Here is a 22,634-nt window from a genome sequence, read left to right as displayed (position 1 = left end):
AACTGTGCTGGGACGAGTGCCCTCGCAAATCGCATAACAAGGGAAGTAGAGAGGGCTTTAAACTAAACAAGAAGGGTGAGGGATCAAGCTTGGGTAGAGGTAGCAATTCAAGGTGTAGAGTCAAAACAGGAGAGCAAAATAGTCATATGGGAAATGCGGGTCAGGGAATGGCAGGAAGGGACGAGAGAAAAAAATCTAAGAATACATCAACAGTCAAGGCTAGATATTACAAAGGTAACAAAAAGACAAAACTGAAGGCTCTCTATCTGAATGCACGTAGCATTCATAACAAAGTAAATGAATTGATGGTCCACATCGAAGTAAATAAATATGATCTGATAGTAATTATGGAGATATGGCTACAGGACGACAAAGATTGGGTCCTTAATATTGAGGGGTACATGACATTCAAGAAGAATAGGAAGCTAGGTAAAAGGTGGAGGAGTAGCATTGTTAATCAAAAAGGGCACTGGTGCAATAATTAGAGATGACCTTGATTCAGGAGATCAGGATGCAGAATCGGTTCAGGTGGAGATGAGGAATAGTAGGGGGAAAAAGTCATTAGTGGGAGTGGTCTTTGGCCCCCTAACAGCTAGCCTTAGTGTAGGACAAAGTATTCAAGAGAAAATATTGTGTGCTTGTGATAAAGGGACAACAATAATTATGGGTGATTTTAATCTGCACATAAACTGGAAAAATCAGGTTGGCAGTAGTAGCCTGGACGATGAATTCTTAGAAGGCTTTCAAGATACTTTCTTTGAACAGCATGTTCTGGAACCAGAGAGCAGGTTATATTAGACTTGGTATTGTGTAATGTGAAAGGGTTAATTAATGACCTCACAGTAAAGGCACTCTAGGTAGCAGTGACCACAATATGATTGAATTTTACATCCAGTTTGAAAGGGAGAAGAGTGGGTCTAAGACTAGTAAATGAAACTTAAATAAGGGCAACTATGTGGAGATGAAAATTGAGCTAGCTGAAGTGAACTCGGAAACTGGAACTGGGAAACTAGGCTAGAGGATAGATCAATAGAGAAGCAGTGGCAGACATTTAAGGGAATACTTCAAAATGTTCAGAATAAGTATATTCTTATTATAAAGAAAAATTCTAAGGGGAGGACCCACCATCTGTGGCTAACTAAAGTAGTTAAGGAAAGCATCAAACATAAGGAAAAAGCATACAACTCCACAAAGATGAGTGGTAGGACAGATGATTAGGCAGAATATAATGAATGGCAGTGAATGACTGAAAGGTTAATCAGGAGAAAGAAATTAGAGTATGAGAGGAAGCTAGCCAGAAATGTAAAAATGGATAGCAAGAGTTTCTACAGGTATTTGAAAAGGAGAAGAGTAAGTAAAGTGAGTGTTGGTCCTCTAGAGAGTGACAGTGGGGAGTTAATAGTAGGTAATAAGGAAATGGCGGAAGAAATGAACAAATATTTTGCTTCAACAAAAACAGAATTACCTGGAAAAACTCAGCAGGTCTGGCAGCATCGGCGGAGAAGAAAAGAGTTGACGTTTCGAGTCCTCATGACCCTTCAGCAGAACTGAGTAAAGTTAGGAGAGGGGTGAAATATAAGCTGGTTTAAGGTGGAGGGGGTGGGTGGGGGGAGAGAAGTTGGGGGGGGGGTGGTAGTAGGAGCAGATAATCAAAAGATGTCACAGACAAAGGAACAAAGACGTGTAAAAGGTGGTGATATTATCTAAGAGAACGTGCTAAATAAAAATGGATGGCAGGACACTCAAGGTACAGCTCTAGTGGGAGTGGGGTGGAAAAACTGACAGGGCATTACAGTTATAGATTTAAAAATAATGGAAATAGGTGGGAAAAGAAAAATCTATATAAATTATTGGAAAAAACAAAAGGGAGGGGGAAGAAACAGAAAGGGGGTGGGGATGGGGGAGGGAGTTCAAGATCTGAAGTTGTTGAATTCAATATTCAGTCCAGAAGGCTGTAAAGTGCCTAGTTGGAAGATGAGGTGCTGTTCCTCCAGTTTGCGTTGGGCTTCACTGGAACAATGCAGCAAGCCAAGGACAGACATGTGGGCAAGAGAGCAGGGTGGAGTGTTAAAATGGCAAGCGACAGGGAGGTTTGGGTCTTTCTTGCGGACAGACCACAGGTGTTCTGCAAAGCGGTCGCCCAGTTTATGTTTGGTCTCTCCAATGTAGAGTAGACCGCAAATATAAAAAATATTTGCTTCTGTGTTCACTATAGTGGATACAAAAAACATTCCAGTAATAGCTGCAAATCAGGAGGTGAAAGGGAGAGGGGAACTTGGTGAAATTGAAATCATTAGGGAAACAGTAATGAGCAAATTGATGGAGCTACAGGCTGGCAAGTCTCTGGCTCCTGATGGACTACATCCTAGGGTCTTAAAAGAGGTGGCTAATGAGGTAGTTGATGCGCTGGTGTTAATTTTCCAAAATTCACTAGATTCTGGAAAGTTCCATCAGACTGGAAAGTAGCAAATATAATCCCCTCCCTGTTCAAAAAGGGAGGGAGGCAGAAAACAGGAAGCTATAGGCCAGTTAGGTTGAAGTCTGTCATGGGGAAGTTATTAGAATCGATCATTAAGGAGGTTATAGTTGAGCACTTAGAAGAGCTCAAGGCAATCGAAAAGAGTCAGCATGGTTTCGTGAAAGGAAAATCATGTTTAATCAATTTATTGAAGTTTTTTGAAGGAGTAACATGTGCAGTGGATGAAAGCGAGCCTGTAGACGTACTGTACTTGGATTTCCAGAAGACATTTGATAAAGTGCCACGTCAAAGATTATTGTGGAAAATAAAAGCGCATGGTGTAGGGGGTAACATATTAGCATGGATAGGAGATTGGCTGGCTGGCAAAAAGCAGAGAGTATGCATAAATGGGTCTTTTTCGGATTGGCAGGATGTGATGATTGGGGTCCCACAGGGATCTGTGCTGGGGCGTCAACATTTTATGATTTACATCAATGACTTAAATGAGGGGAGTGAAGACATGGTAGCTAAATTTGCAGATGACACAAAGATAAGTAGGGATGTATGTTGCGAAGAGGACATGAGGAGGTTGCAGATGGATATAGATAGGTTGAGTGAGTAGGCAAAGATCTGGCATATGGAGCTTAATCTGGCAAAACGTGAGGTTGTTCGCTTTGGCAGGAAGAACAAAAAAGCAGAGTATTACTTAAATGGAGAATGGCTGCATAATTCTGAGGTGCAGAGGGATCTAGGTGTTCTAGTACATGAGTCACAAATAAGTTAGTATGCAGGTACAGCAAGTAATTAAGGCAGCTAATGGAATTATATTCTTTATTAGGAGAGGGATTGAACATAAGAGTAAGGATGTTATGTTTCAGTTATACAGGGCATTGGTGAGACCTCACCTCGAATACAATGTGCAGTTTTGGGTCTCCTTATTTAAAGAAGGATGTAAATGCATTGAAGGCTGTTCAAAAGAGGTTTACTAGATTGATACCTGGAATGAGTGGGCTGTCTTATGAGGAAAGGTTGGAGAGACTGGACTTGTTTCCACTGGAGTTTAGAAGAGTGAGGGGTGATTTGATTGATGTATACAAGATCCTGAACGGCCTTGACAGGGTGGACGTCGAAAGGATGTTTCCTCTTGTGGGTGAGTCCAGAACTAGGGGGCACTGTTTTAAAATTAAGGGTCGCTCTTTTAGGGCAGAGATGAGAAGACATTTTTTCTCTCAGGGCTGTGCGACTTTGGAATTTTGCCTCAGATGGTGATGGAAGTGGGGTCATTGAATATTTTCAAGGCAGAGGTAGATTGATTATCTTGCCTAACAGGAATCAAAGATTATTGGGGTTAGATGGCAATGTGGAAATCGAAACAGAGGAAGATGAGCCATGATCTTATTGAATGGCGGAGCAGGCTTGAGGGGCCAAATGGTCTACTCCTGTTAATATTTGTTATGTTCTTATAGAAGAGAAGTAGGTTTGAAATGTTAATTAGGTAAATTACAAGGTGAAGTGTAAAAGGGGAAATTTGCATTTTTAAATAAGCCATTCAAAAGAATGGATGAAATATTACCCCTAGCCAGAGGAAGCCAAACAATGTGTTTACTTTTTCCAAAACTTACTAATAAAATTGGTGTGATGAAAGGGTTTTACTGTCAGAAGAGGTAAAGTTCAAAAAACCTAGTGATTCAATGAGAATTTGCATTCAAAGACAAAAATATGTATAAAGGAAGAGAAGGCTGTTGGTAAAAGGTAGAGGGATTCTAAGGTCTAAAGCCTCCAGCCTGTAAGCCTCAAGCCACTGTCTGCAAGGACCCAGAGCTGAAGGAAGCTCATTTTGAATGCAACTGTCATGGGTGTGCTTTGCCAGGGGTCTGTTTAAATCAGTGTGTTTTACTGTTGCCTTAACGGGGGTGTAACTGAGAGTCTGATTAATTAGGGGATTTTTGTAGTGATTATAGTAGTAATTTAGTAGACATAAGTATGTGCTTACAATCCTTCTTGCATTAATAAACGTTTAATTTAGCTTTATTAAAAAAAACATCTCTTGAGACTCAGTGGTCTTATTACTACTGAATTCAAAGCCTGTATCTCGAAACATACAAATTGCAAAAATGGGTTATGACAGTTATTTCAAGTTTCCCTATGGGATTTGATCAACTCAGCCTTTTTACTATTAGCTGTGTCATAATAATTGGGGGCTCTATGCAGGATATATTTGAAATTCCTTGATTTTTTTGGAATTGGTGAATCTTAAGGCTACGAGTGTGAGAAGCACTTTGAATTCAGGAGTGGGTGTGAGGTATTTTTGAAGTTGTGAGACTGCAAAAATGGCTGTATCCATGGCTAAATCCTTTTTGGAAGTCAAATATATAACTCTGATTGGGTTACAGAAAGTATCCAAGAACTGGAATTGGCGGATAAATTACAATTGGGGTTATCTATAGGGGCAAGGGAAGCAGACATAGTTGAAGTGATAGCACAGCGTTTGAAATTGGAATTGATACCTGACACTAGTGAGTCACAGCTGGCGGTAGTGAGACTTCAGTTAGAAATGAAGAAGCTTGAATTTGAACAAGCAAAGGAACTGAAAAAGCTTGAATTGGAGGCAAATTGAAAGGAAAAATAATTGGAAATGAGAAAACTGGAACTACAGGCAGCAGAAAAAGAGGAGAAGAGATTGTTTCAAAAAGAAATGGAAATGTGAAAACTTGATCTTTAGAGGCAAAAGTTAGCAATGGAAGAGAGAATTAAGGAAAGAGACGGAGAATATTGGCTTAAAAGGCTGGAAGTTAAAAAAGAGACCTCGGATTCTGAGGAAGGTTCTGATGATGAAAAAACCTTTAACTTAAATCCCAGTGGGGATATGTTTGAATTTGTATAAGCTCTTCCAAAGTTTGAGGAAAAAGATGTTGAAGCATTCTTTATTTCATTTGAGAAGTTAGCTAAACAGATGAAATGGCCACAGGAAAATTGGACATTGTTGTTACAATCTAGGTTGGTGGGCAGAACACATGGGGTATATGCTTCGCTGTTAGAAGAAATGTCGGTGAATTATAATGTGGTTAAAAAAAAGGCTATTTTGAGTGTCTGTGAGTTGGTTCCTGAGTCATACAGGAACAAGTATAAAGTCTGGGCAAACTTATATTGAGTTTCAAAGAGTAAAACAAAGTTATTTGGACAGATGTAAATGGGCATTAAAATAGAGGCAACAAATGCAGCTCTTAGAGAAGTAATTCTTTAGGAAGAATTTAAAGATTCAATTCCTTTGGTAGTGAGAACTCGTGGAGGAACAGAGGGTTCAAATGGTAAGACACGCAGCAGAGATAGCTAATGATTGTGAGTTAGTTCATAGAGTTAAACCTTTTTTCATCACCTTTTTAAAATCAGAAAAGGATAGAAAGTGGGAAGGTGAAAGGAAGGCGGGTAGTCAGGGAAGAGAAGGAGTAGTTGGAAATTCCCAGGAAGTTTTTTTTCAGAATAAAAAGAAAGAAGCAGAGGATGTCATATAAATGTGCTTTAAAAAGTACTTTGACAGGGAAGAGCAACAAAAAGAGGTATTAGTGGTGGCAGATGATGAGAAAGAGGTAGAAGTGCAGGACTCTGGAACTGATTTTCCTCTAATCAAATTGGATAATGATACTTGAAAATTTAAATGAAATATTGAGTTACCTTTGAAGCAAGTGTCAAAGTGATTTGGAAAAGCTTTTGCAGTCTCACAAATCTATTTGTGGAAATAAGTTGGGGAGGACAGGTTTAGCTATACATGATGTGTCTGTAGTAGTTTCACCTTTGATAAGGCAACATCCTTATAGATTAAATCTGGCAAAGTTATCACAAGTACAGAAAGAATTTGATTTCATGCTTCAAAGTGATATGATTGAGTCTAGCTGCAGTAACTGGAGTTCGCCTATTGCACTGGTACCGAAACCGGATGGAACACAAAGACTGCGTATAGACTATCGAAAGGTGGATATGGTGACAAAAGTGGATTCATATCCTATACCACAGCTGCAGGATTGTATTGAGATAGTGGGGCAATCAAAATTTATCACAAAGATTGACTTGCTAAAAGGATATTGGCAAGGACCGTTATCGGAGAGAGCAAAGGAGATATCAGCTTTGGTGACGCCAAATGGACTATATCAGTTTAAAGTCATGCCATTTGGTAAGAAGAATGCATTTGTGACATTTCAAAGACTGATGAATAAAGTAAGTGCAGATCTAAGCATTTGTGCTGTTTATATTGATGACTTAAAAGTTTTCAGTCTGATGTGGGGGGAGCATTTACAGCATCTGGAAGAATTATTTACTCGATTACAAGAAGCTAATTTGGTGATGAACTTGGCTAAAAGTGAACTTGCAAAAGTGTAAGTTATATATCTAGGCCATACCATTGGACATGGCAAGGTGGCTCCAAGAGATGTGAAAGACAAGACGGCTCCAAGAAATATGAAAGACAAGACTATCATGGATTTCCTAGTGCCCGCAACAAACCGAGAAGTTTTGAGATTTCTGGGCATGAATGGGGTTTACCGGAAATTTGTATCAAATTTTAGCAGTGTGGTTGCTCCAATACTGAAATATTAAACAAGAACAAGGAGCAGAAATTTCCCCCCATCAGGGGGGTTGTGCTGGGGTGGGCGCAAACTCGATCGGTGCTCCCAACTGGGGCCGCGTGCCATTTTATGTGGGCGGGCCAATTAAGGCCTGCCCAGCATGACGCACACTTGGAAGCGCTGTGCGCTCCCTGTGCGAGCGGGGTGGGGGGGTCGATTCTGAGTCGGGGCCTGTGCTCTTCCGCGCAGAAGTGTCTCAGGGAGATTACTTTCACTTATGAAGCATTGAAGAAAGGTAAAAAAAAATTTAAGGACATGTCCCCTCATGTGAAACTGTCACATGAGCTGGGACATGTCCATTAATTTTTTCAAAATTTTTTATTTAATTAAATACCCTCCATGCAAACTCATTCTTGTTTCATGAAAAATGTGAAGGCCGCCTGGGCTCTATGCCTACCCACCAACATTAAGGTTGGATGGGCAGCATTCTTAACAACTTTAATTACTTTCTTAATGGCCTTAATAGGCCTTTGACAGTTTGGCGGGCATGCAGCTGACTTGGCTGCGCACCCGCCGAACTGACAATCTAAATGATGGGCGGTGACGTCGGGGACGCACGCCCAACGTCACCGTGCATCATTTTACACATTGGCGAGCAGGCCCCGCACCCGTTCGCCGACCTGAAAGTTCTTCCCAATAAGTTTCAATGAACACTAGAGTGTCAGAAGGCATTCATCTGGTAATGTAATAGCGTAAATATATCTAATAGTGTAAGATGGGTTAATAAAAATGAAGCTGTCTTTTAGAATTATGATGATTCATTTTTCGATAAGGAGGGGGATGTCAACAGGATATAAGAATGTCTATAATGTTATTGGAAATTATTTTAAAATATAGTTCTAGTGGTGTCTATGTCTCTGTTGGGTGGGCAGAGCGGGAGCGGACCTGATTGCCAATTAAGGCCCGCCCAGCGTAAATCACATCTCCCGAGGACAGTGGGAGTGGGCAGGCGGCAGCGGGACTGCAATGGCCGCCGGGTCCAATGGCGACCCGGCGGCTGTTTAAAAAAGCTGCTGCAGCCTTTCAAAGGCTGTCAAACATAGCTACTGGGAGGGCTCCCCAGAGCGCTGCTGGTGAGCAGGCCAGGCAGGAGGGTAGGGCAGGGGAGCACTGTGCCCCTCGTTTTTCAGACAATTGCCTTGCTGCCCTCCTTGAGGAGGTGGCAGCACAGCGGGAGGTCCTCGTACCCCAGGATGGGAGGAGGAGGCCCCCCCCATTTGATCAAACGTGCCTGGGAGGAGGTTGCGGAGGTCGTAAGCTCCCATGACATGGCGCGATGCACATGGATCCAGTGCTGCAAGCGCTTCAATGACCTCTTGCACTCAGGAAGGGTGAGTACCATGTTGGCATTGGTCACTTAACCCAGAAGATAGGCTTTCCCCACTGGCGGCCCTCCCTCCCAAGTCCAAATGTAGTGACTGCATTGAATCATTGACGGCGTGCGTCCTTCGCTGGGTGGGCCAGCAGATACTGCCCATGCCTAGGTCACCCTAAGAGGGTGGTGATGAGATGGGATCTGCACCCCCAGCACATGGTACACTGAGACCCACATTACTGTTTTGGGGGCAACCTGGAGGATCTGCACCTAGGCGCCGTGCTGGAACTCCAGGACATGTCAAAGTCAGGGTGATGACATGCTGGGAGGGGAGCTTCAGGGTGGTGTGACACCAATTGATCTGCTGCCCTCTGCACACCATGTGCTTGCGCCTCTTTGCTATGGAAGTTTAGACCGTGTGGTGCCACATGTGATGTAGGCAGCATTTGGCCAAGGGGGGGGGGGGCGGAGAAAACAGGCCTGGCATCTTTGTGTGGGCGTTCGGCGGCAGCGGGATGAGGAGGCACTGGAGCCGTGCAATGTCCCACTTTGGTTGGGGTGGGCCGGCCGCGAAGAGAATCCAGGTACAAGTAGCACTAATCAATGCTCTTCTCTCCTTTTCAGGAGAAGAATGCACATAATGCCACGGAGCGGTTGAGGACTGGCAGAGGGCTGGCCCAGGTGATGATGCTTACCCGGTTCGAACAGGAGGCCCTAGATCTGGAGAGGCGCCATGCACCCTGGTCCACTGGTGTCAGTGAGGCTGGGGTGCCATGGGCAGGTATGGTTGCCCAGCACTGAGGTCGCCATTGTTCTCTCAACAGCAATGGCAGTGCTAAATGTTCAGGTGATTGAAATTTGCAACATGGATTGGCCATTGCTTTTGGAAGGATGAGTGCATCATGAACCGGGGAACAGGGATGCACACTGACATTGTTTCCTCGTTAACTAATCAAATGTCCTTGTTCTTCCTTTCAGCATCAGCGGAGCAAGGCCGGGAGGAGGAGCAGCAGGGGCCCCCCTCTCACACCTGAATGCCCTGAAGTCTCGGACTCACCAGCATCACACCATCTCTGCCAGGCAGGCACCAGCACAGGTATGAGCACCTCGGTGGGAATTAGATCATCGGCTAGTGACCAGGGCACAGCGGTGAGGGCACTTCACTGTTGCTGGAGGAGCTGGCGAGACAGAAGTGCCCATGGCTCCAGCAGTAGGAGGGCTGCAGGGGACCAGGCATATGCTCAGTCGGTGGCTGATGATGTGCCTCTGGAGTCGTCTGCGATGCAGCAAATGCAGGACATGTGGCAGGGTGTGCGGGAGCACCTGGTCGAGATATGTGAGGCTTTGCTAGGCTTGGTGTCTGTGGCAGAGGAGTCTACATGGACCATCGCTGATGCAATGAGCCTCATGACGGAGCGCCATGCCTCCTCCATGGAGAGAGTGGCGACTCTCGTGGAGAGGCTCCTCCAGAAGACCAATCAGGGCTTCCTGGGGATGCGCTTGGACCAGCAAGCCCTCACATCGGCATTGACCTCAGCTGGTCAGTGCCAGCGTGGGAGACAGTCTGGGCACCAAGTTTCCCAGCTCGGTGCCCATCCATCCATGGTGAGCAGGGAAGTCCGAAACGACCTCACGTCAGCGCAGCAACCTGTTGTCTCTGCGGGCTCCTCTCAGGGTGCTCCGGATGAGGGCAGCTCCGCCCCTCTGCAGTGACCGTTGCATCCGATGAGGCTGCGACGACTGGGGAGATGCCAGCTGTGGAACTAGCAGCTCGTTCCCAGGCGGGACCAGCACAGGCTCCATGGGCAAGAGGACGGCCGCCAAGGTCATTGAGGCCAACAGAGCAGCAGAGTGAGCTGGCTGTCTCAGTTGCCAGTCCCAGCGAGGAGGCAGCACCAAGACATAGCACCCAAAATGTAAACATAAGGCACCTTAAGCACACCACGGGTTTATCACTGGTGCTTTTGTATTGGCCCCCAATGTGGTCTTTATGAGTTGGTGTGATGTTTAACACCTTTGTCATTTTGTTTTCTTGTTCCTTTTGTTATACCATTAAATTCAGACATGTCACCATGGCTGAGGCTGCCTCCTTTCTTCTGCAGGTGGATGGTTATCAATAATGTTATGAGTAATTTGTGTGACATTCAGCTTTATTGACAAGGCCCTTAGTTAATGTTCCTATCCAGGCAGATTTAGCACTCAGGAATAGAGTATGGAGCCTGCAGCCCAGGCTTGTGCTGGAGGTCCATATGTGGTGTGCTAGCTGAAGGTTCATTGGATTAAAGCCTCCCGGGTATCTCTGCCTCCCTGGAGTATGCCCGTGTCAGCGTCTACCCCCTCAGCATTTCCCTGTGCATGCTCATCCTCGGACTCACTGTTGGACTCATCATGTGCAGCCGCAGCCACTGCGTCTACATCTTCTTCATCCACAGTGTCACCCCTTTCCAGCGCAAGATTGTGGAGAGCACAGCATGCAACCACTATCAGCAATACATGATCTGGGGGGGCGCCCCCTTAACAGTACAGGTATCGGAAGCACATATTGAGAAGACCGGTGGCTCTCTCCACCACAGCCCTTGTGGAAGCGTGGCTCCTATTATACCGCTGCTCAGCTTCTGTTCTTGGATAGCTGAGAGGCATCATAAGCCACCTTCTGAGGGGATAGCCCTTGTCCCCCAGCAGCCATCCATCCAGCCGGGCTGGAGTAGTGATGAGCCCCAGCACCTGGGAGTATCTGAGGATGTAGGCATCTTGGGAGCTGCCTGGGTACCTTGTACAGACTTGTAGAATCTGCATCTTGTGATCACACACTATCTGCATATTCATGGAGTGGAAGCCCTTCCTGTTGACAAAGGCACCGGGCTCACCTGCAGGCGCCTTGATGGCCACATGTGTGCAGTCTATTGCACCCTGGAAGCGGGGCAAGCCAGCAATCGCCACGAAGCCTCTGGCTCGCTGTGTCTGGCTTGCCTGGTCCCAACAGTAGTGGATGAAGGTCAATGCGCGCCTAAAGAGTGTCTGTAACCTGCTTGACACAAGTGTGGACAGCTGATTGGGAGACACCGCAAAGGTAACCCACCGACCCCTGGAAAGATCCAGATGCATAGAAGTTGAGGACAGCTGTAACCTTTAGAGCCACTGGCATGGGGTGTCCACCCGCACAATTACGGGAGATCTCAGGCCCAATCATCTGACAGATATAGTTGACTGTCTTCCTTGAGAGACGGAGCCTCCTTCGGCACCGCACCTCAGAGATATTGAGGTAGCTGCTTCGCTGCCTGTATACCCTGGCAGCAGGATAGTGGCGTCTCCTGCGGCCCCTTCCACCTTGGACTACCCCTTGGCCCTGCACCCCTTTGTGCCTGCGCCTCTCTTCCCAAAGGTGGCTCCCCTAGAGGCTGAATGTGCACTCCTGGCCTCCTCCCCCTTCTAGCCCTCCCTTCCTCCTCAGAGGAGGTGCCTCCAGTGGAGAGTTCAACTTCCATTCCCAGGCTAATGGAAGGCTTCCTGAAAACTGCAGGCCCCAAAACCATTCTTCACTGCAAAGTGCTGGCCTGAAGGTTGAGTCCAGTCCAAGCAGCTGTTATGCGTTTTGAAGTATTTCAGCTCACACGGGCAAGTATCAGTTACGTTCCAAATTAAATATTTGACAGAGCACACTCACAACCTCACTGACCCCTCTTATCCCGCCCGTGGGTGAGGTTTATACAAATGTGGCCTACCCGTGCGACGACCCAAAGATCGCACGGGCCCTGAAAAATCGTCGTCAAGTGGTGCCTCAAGGGCCTTAAGTGGTCCGTTAATTAATGGTGGGCGCACATCGGAGATCATTGCATGCCCGACCACCGAAATATCGCGATGGCATGCAGTGATGTCGGGATGCTCGCCCAACGTCACCACGCGTCATTTTACACGTCGGTGTGCGGGTCCTGCCCCTGCATGCCAATGGGAACATTCTGCCGTGTGTGTGGGTGTGTGTGCGTCTGTGTATTAATTGGGCCAAAGCCAGCTGGTCTACAGGCTTTGATGTAATAAGAGAAGTAGGTTTGAAATGTTAATTAGGTCAATTATGAACCTTTGTTGCACTCCCTCTATGGCACTAATATCCTTTCTGAGTTAAGGGGACCAAAACTGCAGAGTACTCCAGGTGTGGTCTAACCAAGCTTCTATACAATTGAAGCAAGACATTCTTTACTCCTGCATTCAAATCCTCTTGTGATAAAGGCTAACAATCCATTAGGATAATTGCCTGCTGCACCTGCATGTTAGCGTTCAGTGACTTATGGACAAAGACACCCAGTTCCCTTTTTACATCTACACTTTCTAATCTCTCACTATTTAGGAAATACTCTGCACATCTGTTCCTTCTTCCAAAGTGGATAACCTCACATTTTTCCACATTATATTCCACCTGCCATGTTCTTGCCCACCCACTAAGTCTGTCCAAATCCTCCTGTAGCCACTTTACATCTACCTCACAACTCATGTTCCCGCCTAGCTTTGTATCATCTGCGAACTTGGAAATATTACATTTGGTCCCCACATCCAAATCATTGATATCTATTGTGAACAACTGGGACCCAAGAACTGACCCTTGCGGTACCCCACTAGTCACAGCCTGCTAACCTGAGAATGACCCGTTTATTCCTACTGTTTTCTGCCTGTTAGCCATTTATGTTGATGACATTTTAATGATCCATGACAGCTGGACATAGTTTTTAGCTGTCTGTTTGGACGTCCATTGTTTCCAATTTTTCACCATTCTATACTTTTTATACTTCAGCCAAAATTCAGCCAGACACTTACCTTACATATTCTCCATTGAGGTCTGTTCTGCGTCCAAAGCCAACAGGACAATAACAGTGAAAGAACTGTTGAAAGAAGGAGCTACAAGATAACCACATCCAACTGCCAGCATTTACACTCCAGTCAGCATCCAAAAGCAGCTCCTCAAACACCTGCAGTAAAGTATTAGGAATAATGTTGGAGTAAACAATGCATTCGGAAGTAGTTCTGAATGTTTGAAATCTACTTTACGTTCGAGTTTAACAAAAACTTGAAGAATAAAAGGAATAACGTATGTAGCCAAGACCCTTTGATGATAAGCTGAACTGTCATAGCCTCAGCCTTGGCTTACTGGTAACACTCTCACCTGAGTCAGAAGATTGTTGGTTTAAGTCCCACTCCAGATTCTTAACAAATAATCTAGACTTACTCAAGTGCAATAATGAGGGAGTAATACACTGTCAAAAGGTGCCATTTTCTGGATGGAACATTAAACATAAAGGCCCTGGACATGAAAGATACCAATACACTATTTGAAGAGTAGGGGAGTTTTCCAGGCATCTTGGCTCAGTATCATACTTTATTTTATAATACTCCTATGAAGCACATTGGGGTGTTTTATTGCATTAAAGGCACTATTTAAGTGCTTCAACATCCTTTCTGCATTGGAGCCCAAAACGAAACACAGTACGTCAACATAGCCTTGCTAAGATTTTATATGTACACCATTAGAAATTAATGTTTTTATTCTAAACTTCTTACCATAAAACCCAGTATTCAGTTAGTAATTACATGGGCATGAAAAAAGGTACATGTTTTTTTCCCCCAACACAGATCACCACATGCAACTTCACATATACTGACATTGAATTCCACCATCTGATTAACACCCCCTTGTGGCTTCCCTTGGTCCTCAATTATTTACTATGCCCCATGTTTTAGTAACAAGTTACAGTGGAAATTCACCCCACATAAATGGACACTGTATGAAGATAAATTTTCCTGCTGGCATGACAGAAGTTTCTATCTGTATGTGAATGCTGAATTAAGAGTATTTGATTAAAAGATTTTGAAAAATTTTGCCTAGTGTTTGAACCTTCAAATGATGTTAATAGCCTGTAAGTGTAGAGTGTACACTGAACCAGCAGGATGTTTATGCAGTCCTACCCTGTAAATCACCTTTACATTTATATAAGCCAACACAGAGATTCAAAACAAATGTAGTCTTTGGGATGAAGTGGGTTTAGACGTTGGGGAATAATTAGACCAGGATTGGACTGCTACAATTCAGTCCCTACTTTAAAGCCACTCATTCTGTCCTTATTTTCAACTAATCCCTTAATTACACTTGAGAGCAAAACCTTAGAGCAGTCTTGGAAGCAAACTAAGTCGAGCTTGCTCGGGAACAGAAATTTCTCTGCAGTATAGGTGGAGGAGTTGAAAGACATCAAGCCACGGTGTCACAGCACCACCAACAGGAATGTGTAGTTACAGTGAGAAGTTTATATAGGCAGTTTCTCTAATAAATGTAGAGATAGGAAAGTTAATAGGATAAAGATGTAAATTAACATTCCTAATATGTAACATAGATTGTACCTTCCTTTGTTTGCAGACCTCTGCTATATGGAATTAGAAGGGGGTCAATTGGCTGATCATGCCTATGCTGGCTCTTTTGAGAGAGCTATCCAATTTATTCCCACACCCCAGCTTTTTCCTCATAATTCAGAAAATTTATTCTCATGTATACGTCCAATTGCCTTTGAAAGTTCCTATGGAATCTGATTCCATCACTCTCTCAGGAAGTGTGATTTAGATCAGAACAGCCTCTGGTAAAATAATTTCCCATTTCTTGCCTATTTTTTTTAACAATGATTTTAAATCTATGGCCTCTGGCTATTGATCCTCTTGCCAAAGGAAACAGTTTATTGAATATTACTGAAAAGAGAGTCAAAGCTTTTTGTCTTGCAGGACAAATGCAAGAATGCTAAATTTCAAACAATCATAATAATTTATACTACAGGAGGAAAGGTTGGTTAATTGGTTGGCAAGCTGACTTTGATTGGCTGAGGCATTGCCTTGGAGAAAGCAACGGGGAACTGTAGGCTCCCCAAGCTCCTGGATATTTCAAATTAAGTCACAAGGCTTGAACATTTTTTTTTGCTTGCAGAGAATGTATGTCGCTTCTAGCATGTGTAAATGAGCCATGTTACAAGCTCGACTGATTATCTTAAATTGGTTGTTAGTGTAGCTATTAGCGCACTCAGGATTGTTCAGCAAGTACTCCCCAATTGTGGAATCCCCAATCATGGAATCACAGCTAACAATAAATGTTTTGTTTTGGGTTTTGAAAGCATGGGCTGGCTGAGTACAGTCTGCATTCTGCCTATTGTGAACAACCAAAGGAACATGTTTGATTCAATCAATCACTGGGACGTATGGCCCATATACCTGGCATTGCACTGGCACTGAAATTCATACATGATGTTGCTCAGTTGTGTGGTAGGCTGCTGCCTTTGAAGAATGGCAGAATCCTGTTCGTGGAAAATACCACTCGCGTAGCCACTGCATAGTAGCAACATAAAATGGCTTCCTTAAACTGTTGTTCAAATTTGAGATACTTTGCCATTCCATGATAATTTTAGATAGACCAGGCACTTTTCAGGTCTGGCAGGAGAGCTTTGATGCACTCTATTTCTGTGTCAAGCTTACAAGGTGAGAAAATGGCTAGGGCTCTATTTACAAAATTGTTGATAAGGCCAATCTTACAGCGTGTGGAGCTATACAAATCCTAACAGTGTATATTGACAGATGAAGGCAAGCTTGCGGTATACAGTAGTGGAGAACCCATTAACGGATTTCTCATCTAGCACATCAAGGAAAGGGAGCATGTTAGGCTGGCCCATTTCAAAAGTGAATTTGAGGGCGTGATGACACATATTAAGATATGTAAGGGAATCCTTACATGCGGCTACAGATTCAAAGCTTGTGAATGTATCATCTATATATCAATTTCTTCCTTCGTGCTCTGGTCAAAATGCCTCAATTTTGAGTACCTCTGTTAGGTGCCCAGTAACCTTCACTGCTCTAGAGAACAACCCAATTTCTCTATTGAAATCCCTCATCCTTAGTATCATCCTGGTTAGCCACCTCTGTATTCTCTCTTCAAAACTTCAACATCCTTCCTATAGAGTGCTTCCCAGAATTGTCTACAATAATCCATCTGAGGCCTAACCAGTAAAAGTTGAGCATAACTTCTTTGTCTTTGTATTCAGTTTCCCTATTTACAAAACCAAGAAATCAATACAATTTCTTCACCACCTCATCAATTTGTCCTGTCACATTCAAAGATTTGTGAATACATGTCCCCGGATTCCTTTGCTCTTGCACCACCCTCTTAAAATAGTCTATCCAGTGTTCTTTCTCCCAATGTGCATCATTTCACACTTAACTGCATTAAATTGCATCTGCCATGTGGCTGCCTATTTCAGTCTGTCCATGTCCTACTGAAGTCTGCTATCATGCGCATTATGATGCTAAGTTTTGCAACATGTGCATACTTCAAAAAATTGTACTTCCTATACCCATAGTTCAGTCCATTTATGTAATGAAACACGGAAAACAATGATCCTAATACGAACTGCTGAGAGGCCCCACTGCATGCTTCCCCACCCCCCCAATTCCATCAGAAAATATCCATTCATCACTATGTGATCCTATACCTTCATTCCCTCCTCCCAACTGATCCAGAGGTCTCCTCGTGTTAGGAAGCATGCCACAGCATGTCGAGCTAGGTGATGGATCCAACCTTCCTGATGCAGTTGGGTCATAATAGCATCAATCCATGGATAGCCAGTTTTCCCCTCTGCCCATTTAGCTAGTGAAACAGGATTCTTGTCCCAAGGTATACGCACACAGATTGGATTTCCCTCTATTTTGTCAAAGCATGGGTTATTTGTTGCTGCTGCATAAAAAAACTCACGCCACAGAAGCTGTCCATAGAGAGAAAGTGGTGGTGAATCAGTCTTCTTTATCTAAAAGAGAAAAACCAAAAACAAACCATTTTATTTATCTGATAACTGTATCAATTAACAGCAAAACTGTATCAATTAACAGCCAAATTGACAAAAGTAGGAGTGGCACTACACGGGGGCATGTTTAAACTAATTCAGGAGGGGGAGCGGCAACACAATGAAGCATTCAGAAGGAAATACGAGGTGCACAGGGGTCTACGAGTGACAAACAGCATAAGTACCAGTAACTCAGAAATAGATGTGAGGAAATGTGAGGCAGACCAAGATGAGTTAGGATAAATGCATAGGATGTGGTAAGTAAGGTTGGTTAGCTGCAGGTGCAACTAGACACATGGTATTATGATATTGTGGCAATTAAGGAAACTTAGCTCAAACAAGATGAGGAATGGGCATTTAATATTCCTGGCCACAATATTCAATAGAGGTATTACACTCCTGGGTGTAGATGATAGGCCATCGTAGGAAGGAGATAGCGGAGGAAATTTGTGACAAATTACCAAAGATGCAAGAACTACAGTGTAGTTGTAGAGACTTCCATTATACGAATATAGATTGGAGAAATAACAGTGTAAAAGATAAAGAGAGTTAATACTTCCTTAAATTCCAAAGGAAAACTTTCTTGATCAGTTTATTTCCAGCTCAGCTAGGAAGGAAACAGTGCTGGAACATGATCTGGGGGATGAAGTGGGGAGTATTTGGGCAACAGCAATCACAATATCATTCAGTTCAGAGTAGTAATGGAAAAGGATAAGGAAAAGTCAAGTGTGAAAATACTCAACTGGAAGTGAGCTAATTTCAGCAAGCTAAAAATGGATCTGATGGTTTGGAATAAAGCATTGGAAGGTAAAATAGTAAATGAGAGATGGGAGGCATTCAAAGAGCAGATAGTGTAGGTACAGACATAGACACATACCAGACGGGAGAAAAGGAAGAGAATCCAAAGCTACAGCTCCCTGGATGAATAAAGATATAGAGATTAAAATGAAACAGACAAGGGAGGCAGGATTCGCAACTTCTTAGAGAATCAAGTTGAATATAAAAAATGAAGAACTGAAAAAAGGTGGGCAAAGAGTCTCGGAATAGATTCCCTCACCAACCTAAAATACTTATCATTTGGACTGAGTGATTTTGACTGAGCACTGCCAACCTTAAGGCACTATATTTTCTTATCCTATCCAATTTCTCTACTAGGTTCTCCTTTACTGTGACATTGGCAGAATCGTCTTTAATGAAGAGCAATACAAGGTACTCATTCCATGTCCTCTGCCTCAACAACATATCCCAAAATGACCCCATCCCTCTTTTGAAGAGAATAGGTTTGAAAGAGGTGGAAGAAATAGTGGATGTATTGATTTTGATCTTCCAGAAATCCCTTGATTCTAGTACAGTCCCAATAAGGTAGCAAATGTAATTCCACTGTTCAAGAAAGGTGGGAAAGAAAAAGGGACCAAGGACCAGTTGGCCCGACTTCAACAATAGGGAAAATGCTAGAATCTATTATTAGAACATGGTAACAGGTTACTTAGAAAATCACAATATGATTAGGCATGCTCATTGTTTTATGAAAGGGAAATGAGGTTTGACAAATCTATTAGTTTTATTAAGGGTGTAGCTGGCAGCATAGACAAGAGGGAACCAGTGGATATAGTAAAGCTGGATTTTCAGAAGGCATTCAATAAGATTTCACACAAGATTAGAATTTACGGGATTGGGGGTAATGATAGCATAGATTTTTTTCTGCTAGTCAATCCTTAAAGTAAGAATATACAGGTTATTTTCAGGATGGTAGGGTGTAACTAGCGGACTGTTGCAAGGATCAATGCTTGGGGCTCAATTATTTATAATCTATATTAATGATTATATAAGGGGACGGCATGTGATATAGTGATGGTGATAGTTATGTGATAGTTTGTCAATGAAAGTTAGGTGGGAAACTAAGGTGAGGAGGTTGCAAAGAAGATCGAGTAGAACGGGCTCTGGAATTTTGAAGAATGACAGGTGATCTTATTGAAACATTTAAGATTCCAAGAGTTTGACAGGATATTTGCTGAGAGACTGGTTCCCCTGGCTGGAAAGTCTAGAACTAAGGGTATAGATAAGGGGTCTGCCATTAAGCACTGATTTGAGGGGAAATCTCTTCACTCAGAGGGTTGTGAATCTTGGAATTTTCTACCCCAAAGGGCTGTGAATGCTCAATGAACATAGTCAAGACTGTGATCGATAGATGTTTGGACTTGAAGGGAATCAAATGACATGGGGATCAAGCAGGAAAGCAGAATTGATGCAGAAGTTCAGCATGATCGTACTGAGTGGTAGAGTGGGTTCGATGGGATGTGTGGCCTGCTTCTGCTCCTATTTCTTATGTTATGATTAACCAACATAAGAAGAAACCAAAAGTCTTTTATAAACATATTATTAGTAAATTGATCATCAAAAGAAGGCCGAGACCATTGGGGACCAACGAGGATATCTTCTTATGGAGGCAGAGGGCATGGTTGAGGTACAAAATGAGTGTTTTGCATCTGTCTTCACTAAGGAGGATTCTGCTATTGTCACTGTGATGGAGGAGATGGTAAAGAAATTGGATAGGACAAAAATAAAGAAGGGGGACTTTAAAAGACTAGCAGTACGCATTGTAGAAAAGTCAACCAGTTTCAATGATATACATTCTAGATTGCTGAGGATAGTAAGGGTAGAAATTGCAGAGGCTGTGGCCACAATCTTCCAATCCCACTTAGAAATGGAGGTGGTGCGAGAGGACTGGAGAATTGCAAATGTTACACCCCTGTACAAAAATGGGATGGGGTCAAAGCAGGCAACTACAGGTAAGTCAACTTAACATTTGTGGTGCGGAAACTCAAGAGACAATAAATCAGACAAAATTAATTGGCAGTTGAAAAAAGCACGGGCTAATAAATGTTAAAGAAATCACATTTGATGACAGATACAGGTGATAATGTATAGACCGCAAAGTAATGGTAGATTTGTTCAACAAATACGTTGGGCGGAATCGTCCCAGATTTGCACTAAGTGCAGTAGCGGGTGGGAAAAAAAATATTTTATCCGCCGGCTGCAATGGCAGCTTTTCATGTCATATCGTCCCAATCACGCCACATTGATTATGCACTCCTGAGAAACATGCTGGGTCGCTGGCGGGTGACCTCTCATTCGCCTGCCATGCCATCACCTCACTGCTTCCTCATGCTGGGTGCCATTTTAAAGCGCAGCTGCGCACACGCCTCTCAGCGCTTCCAGCCCAGGGCTGCTGCACAGAAGACATAGCCCTGAAAGGCAAGAAGATTGCAGTTCCCCGATTCAGCGACTAGTCCTGGAACACCTTTTGGACGCCGTGGAGGCCTGCTGTGGTGTCCTCTACCCCCGCTCTGGCTCTAGGAGGGGCAGCAACATAACCAATCCGGCTTGGGAGGTGGTGGCAGGTGGTCAATGCCCTGAAAAAGAGGGCAGCCACCCAGTGCCGAAAGAAGATGATCTCCTCCGCTCTGCCAGGGTAAGTCGTTCGTTTCATCACTCTCAACTCACACACTCACAAACCCATCACACAGCTACAGGGCCCTCATTCACTGCCAGTTCAAGGGACATCACCATTCACACTCTCACACACATCTTCATTGTCCTCAACCCATCCATGGGACCACTCACCATCCACACATTCCAAGCATTCTTATCATTTGGCCTGGCAGGCGTCCTGCTTATCCTCTCTCCATCTGTCTTCGTGCAGGACATGCTGGCACACTACATGAGGGAGAAGTTGCAGACTGCTGGAGGAATGCCCGACATCAAGGTCCTCACAGACTTTGAAAATAGAGTCATACAGCTGGCCAGTGAAGATCTGGACCACTCCTGTGCTGATGGAGAAGTTGGCGGTGCTCAACCAAGCGAGGGTTCAGCAATGTAACATCCATTAGACAACCATGCTGTGAGAGGTATGTCCTGTTTCACAGGCCACTGCCATGCACTAATCACCTCTCCTTGCTTTCGTAGGCACATCTAGGAAACAGCCGAGCGAGTTCACGACCAAGGTCCTCGACTCAAGCCCCGAAGACAGCTCAGAGGAGGAATCTGCTGAAACCCTAATTGAAGACCAGTTTGAGTGCTCACCCACACCCTCAACCAGCACAGAGGCTCACACTTTGGTGGAATCAAGCTTTAGAATAGACTCAGGGCCAAAATCTGGTGAGCACATTGCATTGTCTGATCCACAGCAGGTGGTGGCATGGACTTCCCAGGTTTCTGGCACTCGGTGGACTGCTGGAGGCTAGAAATCTGCTGAGTACGAGTCAGATGACGAGTCTCCGGACTTGGTCATACCTCAGTTGCTGGAGCTGCAAATGCAAGTTTGGGAACATTAGGAAGGGATGTCTGCTGCACTTGTCAGATTGCAATGCATGATGGAGGAGTCCATCTGCCTTCAGTCTGAGGTGATAGTGCCAGCATGCTAATGCACCAAGGTCAACATCGGTAGGATGGCTGCTGCCATGGGGACCTTGGCCCAGGACATTGGTCCTGCACTACTGCGCAGGCTGAACTCCATTGCAAACGCCATGGTTGGCCGCCAACAGTGTCAACGTGACAGGGGTACAGGGCAGCTAGATCTCACTCCAGCTTCCCCTTCTCCTCAAGGAGTCAGCCAGGGGCTCTCGGAAACCCATGGGAAGGACGATCAGTAGGTGCACACCCCAGGGCCATCCACCAGGTGACTCCAAGAGTGTCTGGCCCATCCAATTCCCCTGTTCTGGTGACCCCAGCAGTTCCAGCTCCACAGGCCAAGGAGGGTGCCACTGTCACACAGCAGGACCTGAAAGCAGGCCGGGGCCCTCCAGGTCTTGTGGGTTAGCTAAGAACCTCTCTTGGTTAAGTCTGAAGGCCCTGTAATGTATCCCAGAGAGTGCTGGCCACCACTTGGATGGCCAGAGTTTAGTGCTGCCCAAAACCCCACTCACCTCCGCCCCATTCCACCTCTCTGATTGGAAGCAGCTTTGTTCACTGGACTGCATGCTGTGCTCTCAGCTCAGGCACAGCCATTCTCCTAATCCGCACTGCGAGGCTGCACTGTTAGCTTGAACCATGGGGGAGACTGGTCCAAACCTGAATGATGACATTGCAAGGAGCTGTGAGCACCTCCACCAGTGACTGCTCCATGGCCAGCTTTCACAAGGAGATTGTACAACTTGGCCAGGTGTCCAATTGTTCTGCAGTCCAGTAAAACATTCATTAGTTTGCAGTCTGTGCCTGAGGGCTGAAAAGCTCTGGAGCATTGGTGGCACTTTCAGGTCTCTCCGTTGCTTGAGTGGGCAGATAATCTAGAGGCCCGACTCCAAGCATGGCAATGTGAACTGTCTCAGCTGCGGGGGAACGGTTACTTTATACAAAGGTTTCCCTAATGTTTGGCCATTCCCTCCCCTGCC

General features: G+C 44.5%; 1 protein-coding gene across 1 annotated transcript in view; it reads right to left on the bottom strand.

Annotated features, from left to right (window-relative positions):
- The window catches only part of LOC144683647 (cryptochrome-1-like), a 102,785-nt gene that overhangs the window by 26,786 nt on the left and 53,365 nt on the right, over positions 1-22,634 (bottom strand). Inside the window, exons 7-8 of the mRNA XM_078546896.1 lie at positions 16,897-17,208; positions 13,199-13,350 (exon numbers count right to left, since the gene is read on the bottom strand). Of these exons, the coding sequence (XP_078403022.1) occupies positions 13,199-13,350; positions 16,897-17,208 (464 nt within the window). The remainder of the gene's footprint in view (positions 1-13,198; positions 13,351-16,896; positions 17,209-22,634) is intronic.

This window comes from Cetorhinus maximus, chromosome 8 (genome assembly GCF_964194155.1).
Source record: "Cetorhinus maximus chromosome 8, sCetMax3.hap1.1, whole genome shotgun sequence".
NCBI lineage: Eukaryota > Metazoa > Chordata > Chondrichthyes > Lamniformes > Cetorhinidae > Cetorhinus > Cetorhinus maximus.
This window is presented reverse-complemented; position numbering and strand designations above follow the sequence as displayed.